At 39.1% G+C, this 20,100-nt stretch overlaps 1 protein-coding gene across 1 annotated transcript in view; it reads left to right on the top strand.

The window, feature by feature from the left end:
- Positions 1-19,064, top strand: part of tspan13a (tetraspanin 13a) — a 44,387-nt gene extending 25,323 nt beyond the window's left edge. Inside the window, exons 3-6 of the mRNA XM_043689822.1 lie at positions 6,919-6,999; positions 8,684-8,797; positions 11,291-11,401; positions 17,565-19,064. Coding sequence (XP_043545757.1) covers positions 6,919-6,999; positions 8,684-8,797; positions 11,291-11,401; positions 17,565-17,639 — 381 coding nt within the window. The 3' untranslated portion in view covers positions 17,640-19,064. The remainder of the gene's footprint in view (positions 1-6,918; positions 7,000-8,683; positions 8,798-11,290; positions 11,402-17,564) is intronic.
- The last annotated feature ends 1,036 nt before the right edge of the window (positions 19,065-20,100 follow it).

Raw genomic sequence — 20,100 nt, 5'->3', positions numbered from 1 at the left:
CTCTCACTCCCTCCCTCCCTCTCACTCCCTCCCTCCCTCTCACTCCCTCCCTCTCACTCTCTCTCCTGCATTGACCTAACCTTTGTTTGTTCGTCACCCTTTACAATTGCTGTTGTTTTGCCTTTTTTCTCTAAAGTTCGAAAACAATGCAACAACTCCCTCCCTCTCACTCCCTCCCTCTCACTCCCTCCCTCTCACTCCCTCCCTCTCACTCTCTCTCCTGCATTGACCTAACCTTTGTTTGTTCGTCACCCTTTACAATTGCTGTTGTTTTGCCTTTTTTCTCTAAAGTTCGAAAACAATGCAACAGCATATAAAACAGTAATTGCTGCTCCTGGAATTTAAGGAAATCACCTCCAACACCTAAATTACCTCAAAAAGGAGCAGGAAGTTACAGCCAGAAATTTTTCCCGTCCTCCATCTTGGACTACCCAGAAACCTTATCCACATTGTACTGCATATTGTGAATACCTGAGGCTCAAGAATCAATCCCTGTCATATTTCATGAACCACTAACCTTCTCCTAGGAAATTATTCATTTATTTCTACTCTCTGTTTCCTGGCTGCTTTCTGGTCCTCAATCCTTGCTACTATAATACCCAATCCCATGTGCTTTGATTTTGCTCACAAATCTCTTCTGTGGGACTTTATTAAAAGCTTTATGAAAGTCGAAATGCAACATATCCACTTGTTTTCCCTTATCTATTCTACTGGTAATGCTTTCCAAAAAACAAATCTTGTTAAGTTTGTTCAACATGATTTCCCTTTTATAAATCCATGTTAAATTTGTCTAATTCTATTGTGTTTTCTGTTTGAATATCGATCTTGTAGTACAAAGTTTGCCCCTTCTGTCCATTTTTGATCCCATATTTTGTTTGCAGCCTTTTCCATTAGTATAAGATGTTCACAACTTTAAACAAAATTTGGTAGACCCTAGTCCGTTTCAGTTCACTTCTTACTGCATGTGAGCGCTCTGGAATATACAATGCTGGAGTAGTTTGGCTGAGAGTAATCCTAGTGGATCTGATTTCAAACATACCTAATCTGGCAGAAGCAGCATGTCTAAGTTACAGTTACTTATCATTTGCCTTAGAGCAGGTTGGCCATCTGTGAGAACTGGAAGGTTGCCAGACTGCTTCGCACCTTGCTATGGTGACATTGCTCCCAGTTGAAGTTATTCGACAACTTCCTGAGTTTTGTAAACTTTGGACTGAATCTTACTTTTTTTTTAACATTTTGGCTAAAAGTTAGTTTGGTTGTGGAGGATTTCTTTCAATGAGCCCTAGCACAATCTCACTGTCTTCCAACACTTGCCCCCAGGAAACACCTTTTGCTTCATTCTACCACTTGGCGTAACAGAAACAACTTGTTGATGCTGAGAGATGTTGGAATAGGGTGGTATGCCTGGCACTGGCACTATTTTTAAAAGGCCAATGTGTATCTGGGCAGGCACCATCAGTCCAAAACTGCCCTGCGTGCTTCCTGATATTTGACCCAGACAGGGCAGAGACGGGAAAATTGGTGTCTTGCTTTGTGGGCAGGCACCTGAAGGTCCTGGGTGGACCGAGTGGTGCAGAGATGGGATATCCTCTACACTCAGGACCATCAGAGGAGGCCATGACACTTACAGCCTAGATTGCCATCTGTGTCAGCCATCTGGAGGCATGCACAGCAAAGACCTTCCTCACTCTGCCAGAATAAGTGCCATCACCTTTTCTCTCGGACCTCACACTTACTCTATTTCTTCTACTTTACCCACCTCCCATTAAGACTCCATGACTTGTCACTCTCCCTATTTCCTGTAATGTCTGCTCTCACTTGCTGCCACCAACATTCCTGAAGCCACTAACCCAGCATTCCCTCAGTACTGCCTGCTCCCTCACATGGGACATCTGCCCACTTGCACCAAAAGTAACAGCTGTGTCATACAGTTTTTAAGATCCTTTAATCCTTCCTCATTCCAGGAGGGAAGCAGCCCACAGGCAGAAATAGCTGACTTTTGGGCAGTCCAACAGCTCCTTGTCCTTTATGTGAATTGAATCCTGACGATCACTGCCCTCAAGCAGTGTCCAAGCCACTGGAGAGGCATCAGAGGCTGCCCATGACTTACTGTGCCAATTTGACACCCTGACCAATGGCTATTTTCCTTAACTTGACTGAGCACTGCTGACAACTTTTGATAAGCTTCCTGGCTTGTGTATGTACTAAACTGCAAGGCATCAAAGCAGTACCTGTGGGTATCTTTGGCTGAGGGGAAATGTGCAAAAAGGCAAGGCACCAAGTGAGTGAGTGCTAAGAGAGCAATCATACAGGTTGGCAACACATCTTGGTACAGTCCATGAGCTGGGTGCATGTCCTTGAGTGCAAAGTGTCCTTGCTTCATTATTACAGTGATAAATTGCCACTGCAGTATTGAAGTGCAGAAGTGAATGTGTCAGAGACATGTCACAAAGGAGGCTGGCACATTTTAGATGCCATTGCCACAAAGTTCGTTTGGAGCAAATGACGAGCCGGAGTCATCAGAACTGCTCTGACTTCTACGTCAAGAATTTTCGGCATCTAGTTTGTTTCTTGCTGTAGCCCATGTCATTTCCCTCATGATTGAAATCTGTTATGATGAGCCAAAATGATCCAACATGATGTCACCAGACGTAGCTAGCTTTCTTGCTACTTAGAATTCTAACTGAAGAATATTGCCCTCTTCCATAGGGTTCTAATATTGTCTGAGGTCTACAATTTAGCTGCCCATTATTCAGAATCAAGACAAAATTGTATCAAATTACATGTTGATAGAATGAGACAAAGTAAGGTGAGAGGAAGCTCCTGTAGAGTGATTTTATTTAGTTGAATAGCCAGATTCCGTGCTGCAAAATTCTAAATAGTTTTAAAAAAGTGGGGAAAAAAACTTGCCATATCAGTGGTTTGAAAATCAGAACAATTGTGTGTGTAAGGAGGTGTTAAAAATTGGCATGTGCCTGTACTCAGCAGGCACTCTATGCCAGTGAGATGCTATATGCATCGCAGGAAGGAGAAAAAAAATCAGTGTTTTCTTTTAGTTGTGCCCAATAAAGTTTTAATATGCTATTCAAATTCCCACATTGAGATTTGTTTGCCTTTTACTATATATTAATGCTTGTAGATAATAACAATATCTGAAGATTTTCAGCTTTCATTCCTTCATTTGATAAAAACTTTTTTTTTACTACAATTGTTGACTTGAAATTGGAATTGAAGCATTTACTTTGAAAGGTTGGCTGTTTTTTTGACAAAGTAGACCTCTTTAAGCTACTTGGAATCAAAAAGAAATTAGTTTGCAGATTTATCAGAATGACCAAATCGTAGCCAGCTGTTTAGCTGATACCTGTTAACTAAACCTCTGTTAGGTTGGTAAAATTCAGAAAATGATCAGCATTTTGTTTCCCTTTATATACTAGTAGGACCACTGAACCTCTCAACTGACTGCAAAATAGCCTGGAAAGGGACCTAAATCTCTTGGACGAGTTAAATGTCGCCTCATACTCATTGAATCATGCCCTACAATGTTCTAGACATTACTGTCACCATCTCTGGATATGTCTTGTCCCACCAGCAGGACAGACCCAGCAGAGCTGGCAACACAGTTGGATACAGTTAGGGTGGAATTGCTCTGGAAGTCTTCAACATTGACTCTGGACTCGACTAAGTCTCATGGCTTCAGGTTAAACATGGGCAAGGAAACCTGCTGACTACTATGCATTGTCCTCCCTTAGTTGATGAATCAAAAGTCCTCCATGTCGAACAACTCTTGGAGAAAGCACTAAGGATGGCAAGGCCACAATGTACTCTGGTTGGAAGATTTCATTGCCCACCACCAATTCTGGCTCAGCAGCAGCACCACCAATCGAGCTGGTTGGGTCCTACATTCGTAGCTACTAGACAGGGTCTGCGGCAGGCAGTGAGGGAACCAACAAAAGGGAATACATACTCGACCTCATCTTCATCAATCTGCCAGATACATGATGGTATTGATAAGAGTGACCATTGCACAGTCTGTGTAGAGACAAAGTCCCATCTTCACATTGAGAAGTATTATGTGGCACCATTGGCGTGCTAAATGGGATAGACTTTGGACAGCCTAGCAACTCAAGATTGAGCATCCATGAGGTGTTGTGGGCTAACAACATCAGAATTGTATTTCAGCACAACCTGTAATTTCATGACCTGGCATATTTCCAGTCCATCCTTTCCCATCAAGTCAAGGAAACAACCCTGGTTCAATGAAAAGTGCAGGAGGGCATGCCAGGAGCAGCATCAAGAATATCTAAAAATATTCAATGGCAACTAGGGATGGGGTGGCAATAAATGCTGCCCAGCCAGTGACGCCCACATCCCATGAGGGAATAAAAAAAGTCAAGATGTTTCTGCATATGAGATGGAATACATTTCTAACCTTGAACAAATAAATGATTCCTGTTCTCTTCTTGAACTGTTAGATGAGGCCTGTAATATGCCATGAGATTGTGAAATTTGCATTATTTTCACAAAGTCCATAGGCAAACAATAATATGAGGAAGACAGTAAATAATTAGTCATTGATACGCAAGCTTGAGCAAGTATCTGCAGGGAACATAACGCATTGCTTGCATAATTTAATATTGCCTTGATTAGCTGCAGATGACAGCTGCAGTTTGGAAATGGTTTTCAAATTGGTTAACCTTTCTACAGTACTATTTTTAAGGATTGAAGTGAAGGCAATTTAAAGTAAAATTGATTTTAAATATATATTTTTGTATTTAAAAAGTAAAGTTCCTTCACCATTGAGTATTCTTCAGATATGAAATTAAACAGTTTTATGAAATATAATATGTATTACTTCAACTACTCAACATAATACCCAAACCTGAAATACCGCCAAACTAGGACTTTTGCTTAAGATTTGAAACTGCCAATTTTTTTGTTTTGTGTTGTTTGAACAGGAGAAACAAGAATTAGTTGATTTGAGATTATAGTTTGAACTACTTCACTACAACATTGGATTAAATTTGAATGATTCAAAATATAGAAAATTAAAATCTTGGTGATTATGGTTATAATTGTGCACTGCACAGAAAGACCGAGAATTAAAGAGTCGTGACTTCTGTACAAATAATCATTTGTTGCAGTTCTTTACTTTGCTTGAAAATAAGTGATACAAAATCAGGTTTATCATTATTACTACCTTGAGTTTGTTGGTGTTGAATACTCTTCCAGTGATCTTAAGCCTTGTATCTACCAGTTTAACGCAGCCATTTTATGAAATACATTGTTTTTGCACATGAGTTATTTAATTCTCTTTTGACTAAGCAAATGTTTTCAGAGATACGAGGTAAAAGGTAAGTCTCTATAGGACTATAGGTCCATTCTCTCATCACTAGAGAGAGATGATGGTGGTGGTTTAACTTGAGGGTCACCATGCATCAAGTGAGGGGAGAGGTTGAGAAAGAGGGATCTTCAGAGTAATACAAGCCAGTTTGGGAATTTAACCCATGAGGCTAAATGTGAATTGCAAAACTGAAATAATGGAATTACAGAGAAGCTTAAGTATCCAACTCCCTTTGTTTAAGTGGTGGAACTTGTCTTCACAAAATTATGTAACAAAGAACTCTTCATATGTTTCCCACACCAGCAGGACAATCTATTTGGCTTAAATATGATTAATTTATTCACGTGCGCTCTGCTTGAAGGTAAGTCCTTTGCTTGAACTGTTTCTTTGACAGTTTTCAGTGGTGGATTGCCAATGTCCACCACTAGCAGGGGTAGGTGAGGAGGCAGATCCCAAATCTACCTCAGACTGTAAGGGAATCAAACCTGCTCTGTTAACATTATCTGTAACCATGCAGTAGTCAACAACATTAACTAGCTCCCTCTTAAATAGGACATATTCTGTCTTTAGGTTCTTTTTTGACCTCTGCAATAACATTCCCAGCTTTCTGTTGACAAGAAAACATTGCTGCCTTCTCAACATTCTCGCTGCTTTTTCCTTCCCTTTTCCCAAGCTATCAGCTTTCCTAACTCTGACCTGTTCACATAGAAATGGAAGTTAAAGTATTTTCCAAATAATAGGTGCAGAGTGTTTTCTAATTGCTCAGGGATTAAATGAAAATCAATGCTGTTTCTAATCCTCCAGCAGGAATTTGATATCTGAATGACATTATTGAAATTAGATATATAATTTTTATGCTTTCCTAAAATAATCATAGTTTGATTATAGTGCAGGAGGCCATTTTGCCTGTTGTGTCTGCATTAGTTGTTTGTGAGAACAATGTAGTTAGTCTCGTTGTCCTCTCTATGCACCCATAAACTTTGTAAAATTTTTATCTGTAGGTGCTTATCGAATTCTCTTTTGTGAGCACAATTAAAAATTGAAACACATTTCCAATCCTAACAACTCACCACATAAAAGTAATTTCATTTTCAAAATTATTGATTAAATGGCATGGTAGCTCAGTGGTTAGCATTGCTGCCTCAGTGCTAGGGACCCAGGTTCAATTCCAGCCTCAGGCAACTGTCTGTGGAGTTTTCATATTCTCCCTGTGTCTGTGTGGCTTTCTTTTGGGTGCTCCGATTTCCTCTCTCAATCCAAAGATATGCAGGTTTGGTGAATTGGCCAGGCTAAATTGTCCATACTGTTCAGGGACGTGTAGGTTTAGGTGCATTTGTCAGGGGTAAATGTAGAGTAGTAGGGGAATGGGGTCTGCGTAGGTTACTTTTTGGAGGTTTGGTGTGGACTTGTTGGGCCAAATGGACCTGTTTACACGCTGTAGGGGTTCTATGAAACTTAACAAGTTGGTTGATTTTTGAGAAAGTCAAAAATATTCTAATCTGGCAATTGCGCATTATCATATGCCATAAGGTCCGCAAATGATTAATGTTTTTTTTTCCTTGACTACCGGTTGATAGTATATGATCATTTTGTTTTTGGTGTTTGTGGTGCAGTTCTCCATCTCCTGTGCAAGCCTCGCACTGAATGAGAATCAACAGGTGAGACAGTTCTCCATTATTTTGTAAATTCAGAAACGCTTCTCCATTTCTCCTTTGACTTGATTTGAACAAGCCTAATTTTCCTTCAGCTTAATTGTTGATTTGATGCATTGGATTTACCAACAAGCATTTTTCGTGGTTGACCTTCTCAGTTGTGAATATAAATCACATCCACTGAAAGATTTATAACTTTAGTAATTGCCAAGGCTAGAATCGTGGGATAGGTCAAATCAGCTAACATTGGACAAGGTAATGGGTAGGAAGGGCCACACTTTTGGCCCAACAGTTTTGGCCCTCATATTTTTATTTTGTTCCCTATAGAAACGTGTGTTTTCTTAATCAGTGATTTTTTTTTAAAGAATGCATTAGGAGTAGTATATCAGAGATGTCTGTATCTAATTTTGCTAAAAGAAGTTGAAGCCATTTGATGTGCATTCATCAGGATTAGAATGTAAACAACAGACTTGATAAAATGAGACACTGTGGTATGGAAAAGAGGGTGCTAACTGGTTCAGCCAACATTAGCTTGGCAATGCAACAAGAACAGTTAATTGCCAATCTTAATTCTCAGATCAGACAGCTGATTGGTTAGGGTGTGGCCATGAGAATGCAACAGAGTTTGGCAGTCTCTAAGATTACCCCCTCCTGTTTTTGCATAAAATTCGAATGAAAGAGTTGCAATGAATGCATCAATTTCTTTAGCCTATGCACAAATGCATCACGTAAGTGTTCAACTGGGAAACTGTTTCTGATGGTTCATATCCTATCCTGGATTATGCTTCCATGTTGCAGCATGACCGCTAACGCTTTCTGCCTGCAGCCTACTGGTTACTGACTCTTCAGTCACCCTTCCCTGGATGACACTGTGCCAAAATGCTACTGGTTTTGCATTCTATTTCCTGTTACATTTCCTGGAACCAGCTTCTTTTCCAGTACTGATTCTTTGGATATAGCTTTCTCTCTCCATTTGTCCCTGAATTGTCACCCTTCCCTGGATGACACTGTGCCAAAATGCTACTGGTTTTGCATTCTATTTCCTGTTACATTTCCTGGTTACTTTTCCAGTACTGATTCTTTGGATATAGCTTTCTCTCTCCATTTGTCCCTGAATTTTTCATTCCTTGATTCATATGTTTTAATCTCCATGCTCTCACCCCTCCTCAGTTATAATGGCATTACTAGTGCACACTGCTATAACCACTGAGGGAAATATGCACCTCTGCTGGACCCTTGAGTCATGATTGTTGGTTCATAGTTCTTTTTTCAATTAATTGTTAGCCTTCTATTTCCCACTAGATAGCCTCCAGCGCTGCACCCACTGATGCTCTGCCTTGATTAAGTTATTGCCCACAACAGACTGCAGACTTGGTTTATTAATGCCTCAAGCTATCTGCATCCTGCCTACAATTTTATTGCATCACTGTTCATCGGACTTTAACTTTGGATGCAATTGCACTTTTATCTACGCCCTCTGTGTATGGCCAAGAAGTAAAGATAGGATTGGAGTAAGATGATATTAGAGGAGCTGTCTTTTGGTTAGTACATTATATTGAGGTTCTGACTACCTGTTTTATCATTAATTTCTGAAATTTCCATGTAATGTCCCAAGACTATGGAAACGCAAGTTCTTTCATTGAGGAATTGCTCGATTAAAATGCAAGGTAATGTTATGGTTTTCTTTCAGAATCATTTTCTGGAAGTTGGATGGAACAAATCCGTGGAAACCAGAGGAGATGTGGAAGTATACTTGAACTGTTGTGGCTTTAATGAAGCGAACCTAAATGAAACCTGCAAAGCTGTAAGTGTGCAAAATGTAAATTAGAACATGGAAGCAGAATGGCAACCTTACTAGTTGTCCTTTCAGAGTAAATCTTTAAGCCAAAAAAATAGTTCCTGGTCATTTCTGTCCAGAATAATTCAGTGCAAAGCTCTGCTGACATTTGGATGAGTGCAAAGCTTTACTAGCTGTACATCAATGTGACTCAGTAATATAACATTAAAGCCCCACGTTACAGTACTCTGCTAAGATGAATTTGTACCAGTTTACACTCGGTTCAAATTATAGTTCTGCCAACTGGGAAGCTTCCACTTTCCAAAAAAATGCACTTAAGCTCATTCCTGTGAAAAGACACACGTTGTTGAAGCTTTTCATCTTGCATTCAATAAGACAATTTGCAAGAATACCAAATTCAAGGAGCAAAGCAGCACTATTGTTGATTGAATGTTATTGAGAATGTTGATTGAATGGCAAATGGACTCTGGTAGAGGTGGTGCCATTGGAGAGTGAACTCTAAATGCAGACTGACAGCTATTCGCAAAGGAAGTTTCCTTCTGGGGTTGAGAAACAGACAGCAACACTATTTATGGTTGCTGAGCTTGGCCCTTGTGCAGAATTTGGTTCCTCTCTGCAACTTTCGCTTGATTGTTCTGGTTACTTGTTTGCTGGATAAGAATGACTAGAGAGTTCTTGACATTTCATGACCAGTCAGAGCCCTTCCAGCTTAAAATAAACTGCAGGCTGGAATGGAAGTTAGAGAGAGAATGCATTAACATTAAGGCACCCTCTATATTACATTCCTTGTATCTTAAATTTAAAAGAAAAATGGCTTTTGTAGCCAGACTGCTGCAGTCGGTGGAGAGGAGTGGAATGGGAAATATAATCATCCAGAGAACGGACAATGTCAAGAGTGTGGTGCTGAAAAAGCACAGCCGGTCAGATAGCATCCAAGGAACAGGAGAATCGACATTTTGGGCATAAGCCCTTCATCAGAAATGAGGCTTGTGGACCGGGGCTGAGAGATAAATGGGAGAGTGGAGTGGGGCTCTAAGAAACGATTCTCTTTCTGGATCCTCTGCTCCACACTCGCAGCCATGAGCCGCCACCTACTTTCCCTGCAGTCAGCTCTGCCATAGCTTAGGGCCACACTATCCCAGACCTGCAAAGGACCTCTGTTGCTTTACCTCCTCAGAAGAATTCACACACTCAACAAATGCTTTTTCTCCACCATTTCAGACATCCCATAGCCCCCCACCCCACCCTTTCCCATTTATCTCTCAGACCCTGGCCCCCAAGCGTCATTCCTGATGAAGGGCTTATGCCCAAAATGTCGGAAGCTGATTGAGCTGCTGTGCTTTTCCAGCATCACACTCTAGTCTGATCTCCAGCATCTGCAGTCCTCACTTTCTCCTAGAGAATGACCAGTGTCTGCTGAAGTACTCAGGCAGGGAGGATCTCCAGGCCCACCAGGAATGAGGGTCCTCTGCCCATCACCAGGGGTTCTCTGGTATCTAAATTGGACTCCGCTGCTTGCAGGAACCTGGAGGCTACCTGTTCTCTTGTTCCAGCATTGTGTTTTTAAAAATTAAACTTATTGATAGGAAATTGGGAAAGTTCTTAATCTGTGAGCACTCTGTAATCTGTAGACCAAAAAAAAACTTAGTCAAACTGATAAGATATTGGTAATTGGTGTAAATATGAATATAAAGATTTTATAAATCAATGTCACTGTGTTTGAAATTTGAGTTTTGGATTATCTGAACAAAATACTCCCCACCTGTGTCCTTTGGATAATCAAGGTTTGTGTGTGTGTGTGTGTGTGTGTGTGTGTGTGTCATTTCCAAAGTGGTTTGCTGTTTGATATGGCATATGACTGGTGCAGTGTGGTGGGAATGATTTGTATAAATATGAATATATAGATTTTATAAATCATTGTCACTGTTTGAAATTTGAGCTGTTTTGAATCTGTTATCTTTTGTCAGATACTTTTACTGAAGGCTTTGATTTGAAGACAACTAGTGTATATTGGAATTTTAAGGCTATTGTCAATAAATTCCTATCCAGCGTTTTTGTTTTTGTTTTGGTTTCTTAGGATGTTCAAAAATGCCCCAATTGCATGTATGAGGTCCTTAAAAATAATGGATCCATATATTGTCTTCAGATAATACGTACCTGACTATTTTTGTAATAAATACATAGAGAGCTGGAAGTCATTAACAAAATGAGTTCCGTGGTCTTCTCTTGTGCTACAAGGTCTTTGATTCCAGTATTGTGCACTTTTCCCTTGTTACGCCAAGAGTTGCCATGATGTCTTGGAAAGTTGGGGGCAACCAAGAAGGAAAAATGAACATTGTATTAATTTTACATTTCTTCTATTTGCATATGACAACTTTGAATTGTTGAATGGAAACTGTTGGAGTACACCAAAGAAATCAAAAGTGCAAATTTTGTTGTTGAAAGTAACACATGAATTGTAAAAAAAATACAATCACTGCCATTGTTCTCTTGTTCCAGCATTGTGCTGCTGCTAATGAATGTCATCTATGTGGACCGATCTTAAAAACCTACGCTGGTGAAGTACTGAGATTTGTCGGTGGTGTAGGTCTTTTCTTCAGTTTCACTGAGGTCGGCAAAGTTCTTATTTTCTTTAAAACACTTAAATACTTCTGTTAACATTAGAAGTGGTTTTCACATTCAAGTTTTGCAAAATCCAAATAGTTTTTGTATCTTCTATAATGAGATCAATACAAAGTTCATATTTCCATTGTTAGAGTTCCAATTTATACAGTATGCATATTCAGGAGAATTTTCAAAAGTAGTCATTAGCTGTTTAGTATGGCATGGGAGTGTTGCAGTAGACAACAAGATATATGCAGTGTCATGGGGTCTATTCTCAATAACTTCAATATTTCTAATGCTCCTATTTTGACAAGTTTATTTGATGAGTAAGGTCATTACCAGCATTTCTGTTTTGCTCCTACTGATTTCAAAAGTTGTTTGTGATGTAACAGTTGTGATATTTTCTGCAAATTGTGCTTTTGTTTTTTGTGTTTTATTTTTGAGTGGAGGTATGTTCAGTGATGGAGAAGTTGTTGCACTACAGCTGCATGACTTGAGAGGTGACAGCAGAAAAACAAAATGAATCTTATATTTATTGTAGAATCACAGAACTGGGACAGTGCCAAAGGAAGATTTTAAGGCCAGCTGTTTGTATTAGCTCATCAAGTGAGCATCATGGCTTATTGCCATTCTCCTGCCTTTTCCCCATGCCCTTGCACACTGTTCTGATTTAAATAATCATTTATTTCCCCTCTAATACCACGGTTGAGCCTGCTTTTACCATTCTTGAAAGCATTGCATTCCAAATTCAGACCACTTGTATGAAAATCGTTTTTTCCCTCCCATCACAACTGCTTCTTTTGTATAAAGCAAAGAACTACAGAAATATAAAACAGAAATTTGTGGAGGAATTCAGCAGGGCTGTGGAACAAATGTAGAGTTGTTGTTTCAACTCCAGTGGCCTTTATTCAGAACTGATAGCCTCTAGAAAAAGGTAGTATTTTTGCTGCTGATGCTTTGGTGTTAGCGAATGGAGAGGGAGAAAAAGATAGCCCTGCTGCAGTTCTACCTAGACTCAATGCAAGAGGAACACCTCATCTTCTGCTTGGGGATATTATAGCCTTCAGGACTCAATATTGAGTTTAATACTGTTAGAATATGAATACCACAGTCTAGGTCTCCTACTGACCTTCACACAACAGATCCTGTGTTGACATGGGTTACTTTTGGTAGTCAAACCATTTTCACCCATTTATAACTCCTTGGTTCTATTCTTTCCTGGCTTACCATTTCCATCCCTTTTGTCTGCCTAACTTTTTGTTTTCTCTCTGTCTGTCTCACTGGATTCCCTTTTCACCTATCCATTCTCACCTCCCAACCCCCACCTCCACGTCATCAGTATAAATTCCATCTTTCCTCAGTTCTGAAGAAATATTAAATCTGTTTTCTCTCCACATTTACTGCCAGACCTGAAGCCCATCAAGCTTGATCCTTTTACAAATGATCACAGTTTCTCACTTTCTACTCTACCCTGACTCTTCATGAATTTGAAAATTTTACTCCTTGACCTCCTCTTGGGTTTCTTCCCAACTTGAATAGTCCTAAAGTCTTTAATCTTTCCTCGTAACTGAAGTTTCTCATCGCGGGAGCCGTTCTTTTAAAACTCGTCGACATTTCCATTTAATTTAATCATAGTGCCCAAAACTGCAAAACACAAACTCTAGCTGATACCTAACAAGTGTCTTTGACAAGTTCAGCATACCTCCTTGTTTTTGTACTCCCATGTTATTCAACTTCTGTTCAATGGATAATTGAATTTAAATATTGTTTCAGCCATTGTCTAGCATGAAGCGGATTTTTTTTTTTCTTTCTAACATGGTTACTCTTCAACTAATTCCCTTTGGAATTTCAGCCCAAGAATATAATAAATGTACGTAACATTCTACAGCTCCAAAGTAACCAAGATTCAAACTGCCTAAAGAATACATTCTGTAATTTATAAATCTTTTTTGAAGTTGCATCAGTTTGTGATTGAGCATTGTACTGTGCTACTGATCTGAACTGCACTTCATTGATGTCATATTTCTGATAAAAGCTAATGTTACAACTGGCCAAGTCTGATCTCAGATTGAAACCTCGCTTCATTGATCATATTTTATACATTTAATATGGTAGTCTTTCACTGAATTACAAGCACACACAATGCTGCAGGTTTGTCTTTAACAATAAAACAATTTTATTACCCAAATGATTTGAAAATAGAATGGAACAAACCAAGCTATTTCATTAGAACAAAATTTGACACATTTTTGACACTCATGGCAGAGAAAAACCCCATCTATCCCAAAACCCTCACTTCACAGCACACAAATACCAGAGAGAGCTCTGTTCTCCATCACATCTATTGGTTTGACTTAACTATTTGTTTCAATTCCTGGCCTTAGGAGTTTGATACCCTCTTCCACAATTATTCCCTCAATTGAGGTTAAGCATTCATAGTTTCAAATCACCCCTTCCAGTTTCCAAAATAAGCACATGTGGTCTGGAATTTTCAACCTAAAACCCTTACGCTGAGGTAACCTATTTCCTAAATAATGCTTTCCCCAGGAGAAACTGGTCATCCATTGGTCTTCGGTACACTGACACAAGCTTTCCGATCTATGCATTTTCCTAAGCAAAAGTCACTTCGGGATTCTGGTAAATCAAAAGCAAGCTGATACATTTTCTTGTTTCTTTTTCCACTCCGAAAACCCCTCACATCACAAACTATATTATCGCACCAGGAGTCCCCTAGTGAGCTGCTTGTAGACTCATAAATTGGAGCCATTGTTTCCATACCAGTCAACAAGGGTCTGACTACACTAATATTTTCCAGCTCTTGGCCCAAAGCCCTGGACGCTATGACAATGCTTGAACATTACTAAAGTTTCTGATTCAACCAGTCTTTAAGGCAGTAAATTCCAATCTCGCAGCATTTTCTGGGTGAAAATATTACGCTTAACTCCTCTCTTAGCCCTCTGTCTCTCACCTTAAATCTGTGCCCTGGTTATTGATGCATCTGAAAAATGGAAAAACGTGCCTTCCCCTTAAAGCTCCATTCCTCTCTCAACTTTGCTGCTCCAAGGAAAACAACTCCAATCCGTCCAACCTTTCCTTCTCACTCAGACCCTTCTACCCAGGCAGAGTTGTGGAAAAACTCCTCTGCACAGTCTCTAGTGCAATCGCATCCTTCCTATATTGTGGTGACTGGAATGCTATGCAGTTCTCCTCTGTTGTGGCCAACTAGAGCTTTATACAGTTCCACCATAACTCTCTGTTCTTGTATTCTATGCCTCTGCAAGTGTCCTTCTTAACCACCTTATCTACCTTTTACCATCAGGAACCTGTGGATATGCATATCAAGGTCCCTTTGATCTTCAGTGCTTTCAGGGTCATGTAATCCTTTGCCTTGTTAGTCATCTCAGAATGCACTATCTCTCACTTTTCAGGATTGAATTCCATTTGCCACTGCCCTGTTTGACTGATCAGCTGGTGGTTGATATCCTCCTCATTATTTACCACACTGCACTTATTTGTGTAATCCGCAAATTTCTTGATTGTACACCCAACATTTATACCCATATTAAATGTGTGCACCACAAGCTGTAAGAACACTGTGGAGCCCCACGGAAAACAAAATTCTCATCACAGGGACATCCCTCTACCATCATCTTCTGTTTCTTGTCTCTCAGCCAGTTTTTGATCCAATGTGCTGTTACTTTTATTTTGACTAGCCTGGGCCATGAGGGATGTAATCAGAAGCTTTGCATAAATCCATGAACGCCACACTATTTGCATTATTCTCATCAACACTCCTGGTTACCTCCTCACAAAAAATTAAATTTGTCTCTTTCCTTTTGCAAATCCGTGGTGATGATCCCCAATTAACCCTATTGAAAGCTTATCTAGCGAATTAATAAATGCTAATTAAAGAGATGTGGAATAGGTATTTTACAGGGGAACCGATTAACATCCCAGGGATAACCATAAATCCAGAAATGGACAGGGAAGCCTTCAAAAGTGTTATAAGGCAAGTGGTTGGAGAGCAAATTGTTACAGCTAACTAGTCCTCAGGTCTTGCTGGACTCCAGTTAAGGTCTTAAAAGAACTAGCTTATGAGATAGTTGATGCATTGGTTTTCATTTTCCAAATTGAATTGATTCAAGAAAGATTCTACTAGATTGGAAAGTAATGAATGTAACTCTTCCATTCAACAAGGGAGGGAGACGGACACTGCAAACCAATTAGTTTAATGTTTCTTGTAGGGAAAATGTTAGAAACTGTTATTAAAAGATATTATAACAAGGTGCCTAGTGAAGCTGAAGATAATTAGGCAGAGTCAATGGTTTTGAGAAAGAGAACTTCCAAGAAATAGTCCTTTATCCAAAGCATATATTATCAGCAAATATACTCTTTAGGTTTCCACAAGGCAGTTGCTAAAGTGCCACATCCCAAAATTATTGGTGTCGGGGATGATGGAATGGCATGGATAAAGAAAGTAGACAAGTCATTTTCTGTTTGGCAACATAGAATATGTAATGTGGCACAAACATCAGTGCTTGGCTTTAACTTACAATGTATATAAATGACATGGATAAAATGATAAAAAGTATGCTTGTTAAATTTGCTGATGATACACAATTAGGTAGAAATGTACATTTGGAAAAGGACATAAGGAAGCTGCAAGGGGATGTAGCTAGGAAAATTGGGTAGGTAAAGATCTGGCAACTGGAGTGCAATGTGGGAATTGAATATAAAACTAGAGAGATGATGCTTCAGCTATCCAGTTAATTGGTGAGACCATATCTAGATTATTGTATTACAAAGTTAAAAATCACACAACCCAGGTTATAGTCCAACAGGTTTAATTGGAAGCACTAGCTTTTGGAGCGCTGCTCCTTCATCAGGTGGTTGTGATGAAGGAGCCACCTGATGAAGGAGCGTCGTTCCGAAAGCTAGTGCTTCCAATTAAACCTGTTGGACTATAACCTGATGTTGTGTAATTTTTAACTCTGTACACCCCAGTCCAACACCGGCATCTCCAAATCATGGATTATTGTGTACAGTATTGTTCTCCTTGTTTAAGGAAGCATGTAAATTTATTGGACGTGGTTTGGAGAAAGATTACTAGACAAATACCTGGAGTGGATGGGTTGCCTTATGTTGGAATGGATAGGCTTTTATCGGCTGGAGTTTAGAAGAATGAAAGGCCGTGTGATTGAAGCATAAAGATGCCATGACAAGGTGAATGTGGAAAGAATGCTTCCCCTGTGGGAGATTCTAGAGTCAGTTTATACTGTTCAAAAATTAAAGTTCACCCATTTAAGACAGAAAAGGAAAAGTGTTTTCTCTCAGGAATGAAAGGCTTTGGAACACTCTTCTTTTGAAAGGCAATTTAAATTCCTTGATTCTTTGTAAACCTGTGCTAGGTAGATTCTTGTTGAGTATATGGGTGAAAATTTATTGTGGCTAGGTAGGAATATGGAGTAATTGAATTAGCCATGATCTATCTTAATGCTGGAGCAGGCTCAAGTTGCTAAGTTGCCTGCTTCTGCTCCTAATTCATATGTTTGTATATTCATATGTATCTTTTCGACTGTATTTCACTCGTTGAGAATTGCAATTCTATCAAGTCACTTTGGAGCTATATGAAACCCAAGAGAAAGCTCCGTTGGTGTATATTTTACAACTTGGGCACACATGGGTACAACAATTTCAGTCAGTGCTTTTCTGACCAGAGGAGACATGATCTAAGCCAGGCCTACCTCTAAGGCAGCAATGGTCACTGTGGAGCTCTAACCAGTTTATAACAGCTGTGCTCCTGCTCTTGCCAGCCCCCTACTCTTGGTTCTCACTGTCACAACAATTATTAAGCATGGAAATGGGGCTACAGTGAGAAAAAGTTTGAGAAGCATTGGTCTAAGCACAAAGAGTAAACACAGATTTTATGCTCAGTAGAAAAGTGATTAATGAGGAGTTACCTGCTTATTTCATTTCATTTAATTATTTTTCACTGTTGCTTCCCTGCTTCATCCGTTTTAAACTTGGCAACAATTGTTAATTATTTTCATTGTCATACATGTAATTATATAAAAGTTTACCACTTTTCTTGAAGTTTCAACTTTAACCTTTTAATCAAGTTGTTCATGCACATTATCTCTTTGGTAATTTACAAATGTGTTTGTTTCAGATCCTGGGTGTGTGGTTAACACATAGATATAGGAACCAGAAAGATCCACGGGCAAATCCAAGTGCTTTCCTGTAGGAGAAATCTTCAGAAACATCACACCACTGGAACACTGCACTACTGAAGCCTCCTGTGTTTTTTTTTGTTGATGAGGCTTTCAATATCTAGAACTCCACCAGCTTGCAAGACATGTATTTCACCTGGGATAAGCGTTTTCATTCAGTTATTGCTTTCTGTTGTATGAAACTTGTAACTGATCTTTGTTGACCACTAATAGCATTCAAAGTTGAGGAATGCACTGCTGTTTATTGTTGTCTGGAGCCTAATCTTTGTAACAGGCATTTGGTTAGCACAAGAAAAGCTGTCTTTTCAAAACTTTGTGTTGATTCTTAGAAAAGCACCACACTAATGAGATTGAAAATTAACACCAAAGGAAATAAGGCTCACAACATTATTTGATATTCCAGTCCCTTAAAAATATAGTAGTGTACAATGGCATAATTCTAGTTTTTCATTTTTCCATTTTCCATTAGTGCATAGTTAACTAATAGTAAGGATATTTTGTTTGATTGGACGATAATCATAATTAATGTTAAGTAAATTAAATAGTATAAATGCATTTTCTTTTTGTGCAGTAGCTTGGTGGAGCCGTTTGTTTTTGTAAGTTCATGTTGCATTTGAGTTTTCAGATGTTTCTCTAGATCTGTTTCTGTCTTTGAAAATTAAAAAGTTTAGTTTTACACATGGATCTCCTGATCCATTGTGAGCAATACTAGCTGAAAGAAATGCATTTCTTGCTGCTTAATGATCATCAGACTTCAAAAGCATTTGCAGAATTTTGTGCATATGTTTGTGGAAAGCTCATTTCCTTGATGGTTCAGTCAACAGTGGCTGATTTATTTCCCTAGCTTATTTGGAACTGCTTACAATTGCCTGTGTGATTTAATGTGAAGTTTTGTTGTAGCACCGCACTACCCTGATGATTACTGATAAATTTAATATACTGTGATTTTTTTTTTGCTCTGCATTTTGGTGGTAATACTTTTAATCTATTAATACTTGTTTAAAGAATGTTTTTGTTTGAAATCAAAACAATGTTTGCTTCAAGTGCGTATAGTAAAGGTGGCTCATTAGAAATATAGCTAATTTAGAAACAAATCATGTAAATTGTGTTTGCGACACATTTGTTTTTCTCTACACAATGAGGAATTACTTTTATTTGGATATTTAAGATATTGATTATTGTGCAATTTTGCTCATGTCATAACTGTGTTCAGACCTGTGTATATTTGACAGCTTGGTATCTTAGTATGTTTATGAATGTAGGCCAAACCATTAATTGTTCCTAACACTGGAGAGACACAGCAGTGATTTAACATGTCTCACGGGAAAAATGCTAATGTGGAGAAAATTGCTACTGTATTTATGGGATTTGTAAAATTTGGGAATATGGATAAGTTGTGGACTCCAGCCATTAAAGTTTCATTTATGTGGGTGGATGAAGTGAATGCTTTCCTTTTAATTTCTTTGTGTTTAACTGTAGTTTATTCTTATCCATTGTTAGAATGTTTGACAAGCCAGCAACACCCACATCCCATAAATGAATTTTTAAAAAAAAACTTGCACCAAAATAATGAACAGATATGATCATTTTTTTGCTTTCTGTTTAATGTGGCTAATTCCATGTTTTAACAATAGGATCAGCCAAGAACTTAGTGAATAGCAGAACAGGCTTAAATGGCCTGCTGCTAATTCCTATGTTTTTATGCATATGTCTACATTTAAGGATTTAGCAGTCGTTTACATTATTACCCAGAGTTTAGCAGGAGGAATTACAGCCTCTGCTAATACATGTGCCCTTATTCAGTCATATTAGCCTATCACTCATCCATGTCAAAACCTGCTGGATTAAACATGATGTCCCAACTCCTATACTCCATGTTCTGCCCAATGAAAGCAAATGTGCCAAATGCTGCCATCACCACCCTGTCCATCTGTGATTCCACTTCCAAGGAACTATGCATCTGCACCCCTAAGTCTCTTTGTTCAGTAACATTCCCCAGGGCCCTACCATTATAGGAGTTCTGCCCTGGGTTTGCCTTACCAAAATGCAGCATGTCGCATTTATCTAAACCATACACCATGTGCCACTCTTCTGCTCATTGGCCCTTATGATCAGGGTCCCATTGCACTCTGAAATAGGTGGTATACTGGACAGTGAAGACTATTTTGGTGTCATCTGTAAAATTACTAACCATGCTCCCTATATTCACATCCAAAGCAGCGGACTCAGTACCAATCCCAGTGGCCCACGGATGGTAACATGTCTCCAGTCAGAAAAGCAACTCTCCACTACTACTTTGTTCATTGCCAACATTGTATCAAATTGGCTAGTTCCCCCAGATGCTGGAGGTTGGAATCAAAGCTAAATTCCACCATTAATCAAGTCATATGAGACATTGGCTAAGACCACTTTCAAAATGCTGCGTAGAATTCTGGTTGCCCCTTTAATAGAAGGATGTTGTTAAGGCCACAAGTG

The sequence above is a fragment of the Chiloscyllium plagiosum genome, chromosome 5, assembly GCF_004010195.1.
Source record: "Chiloscyllium plagiosum isolate BGI_BamShark_2017 chromosome 5, ASM401019v2, whole genome shotgun sequence".
NCBI classification, from domain to species: domain Eukaryota; kingdom Metazoa; phylum Chordata; class Chondrichthyes; order Orectolobiformes; family Hemiscylliidae; genus Chiloscyllium; species Chiloscyllium plagiosum.
This window is presented reverse-complemented; position numbering and strand designations above follow the sequence as displayed.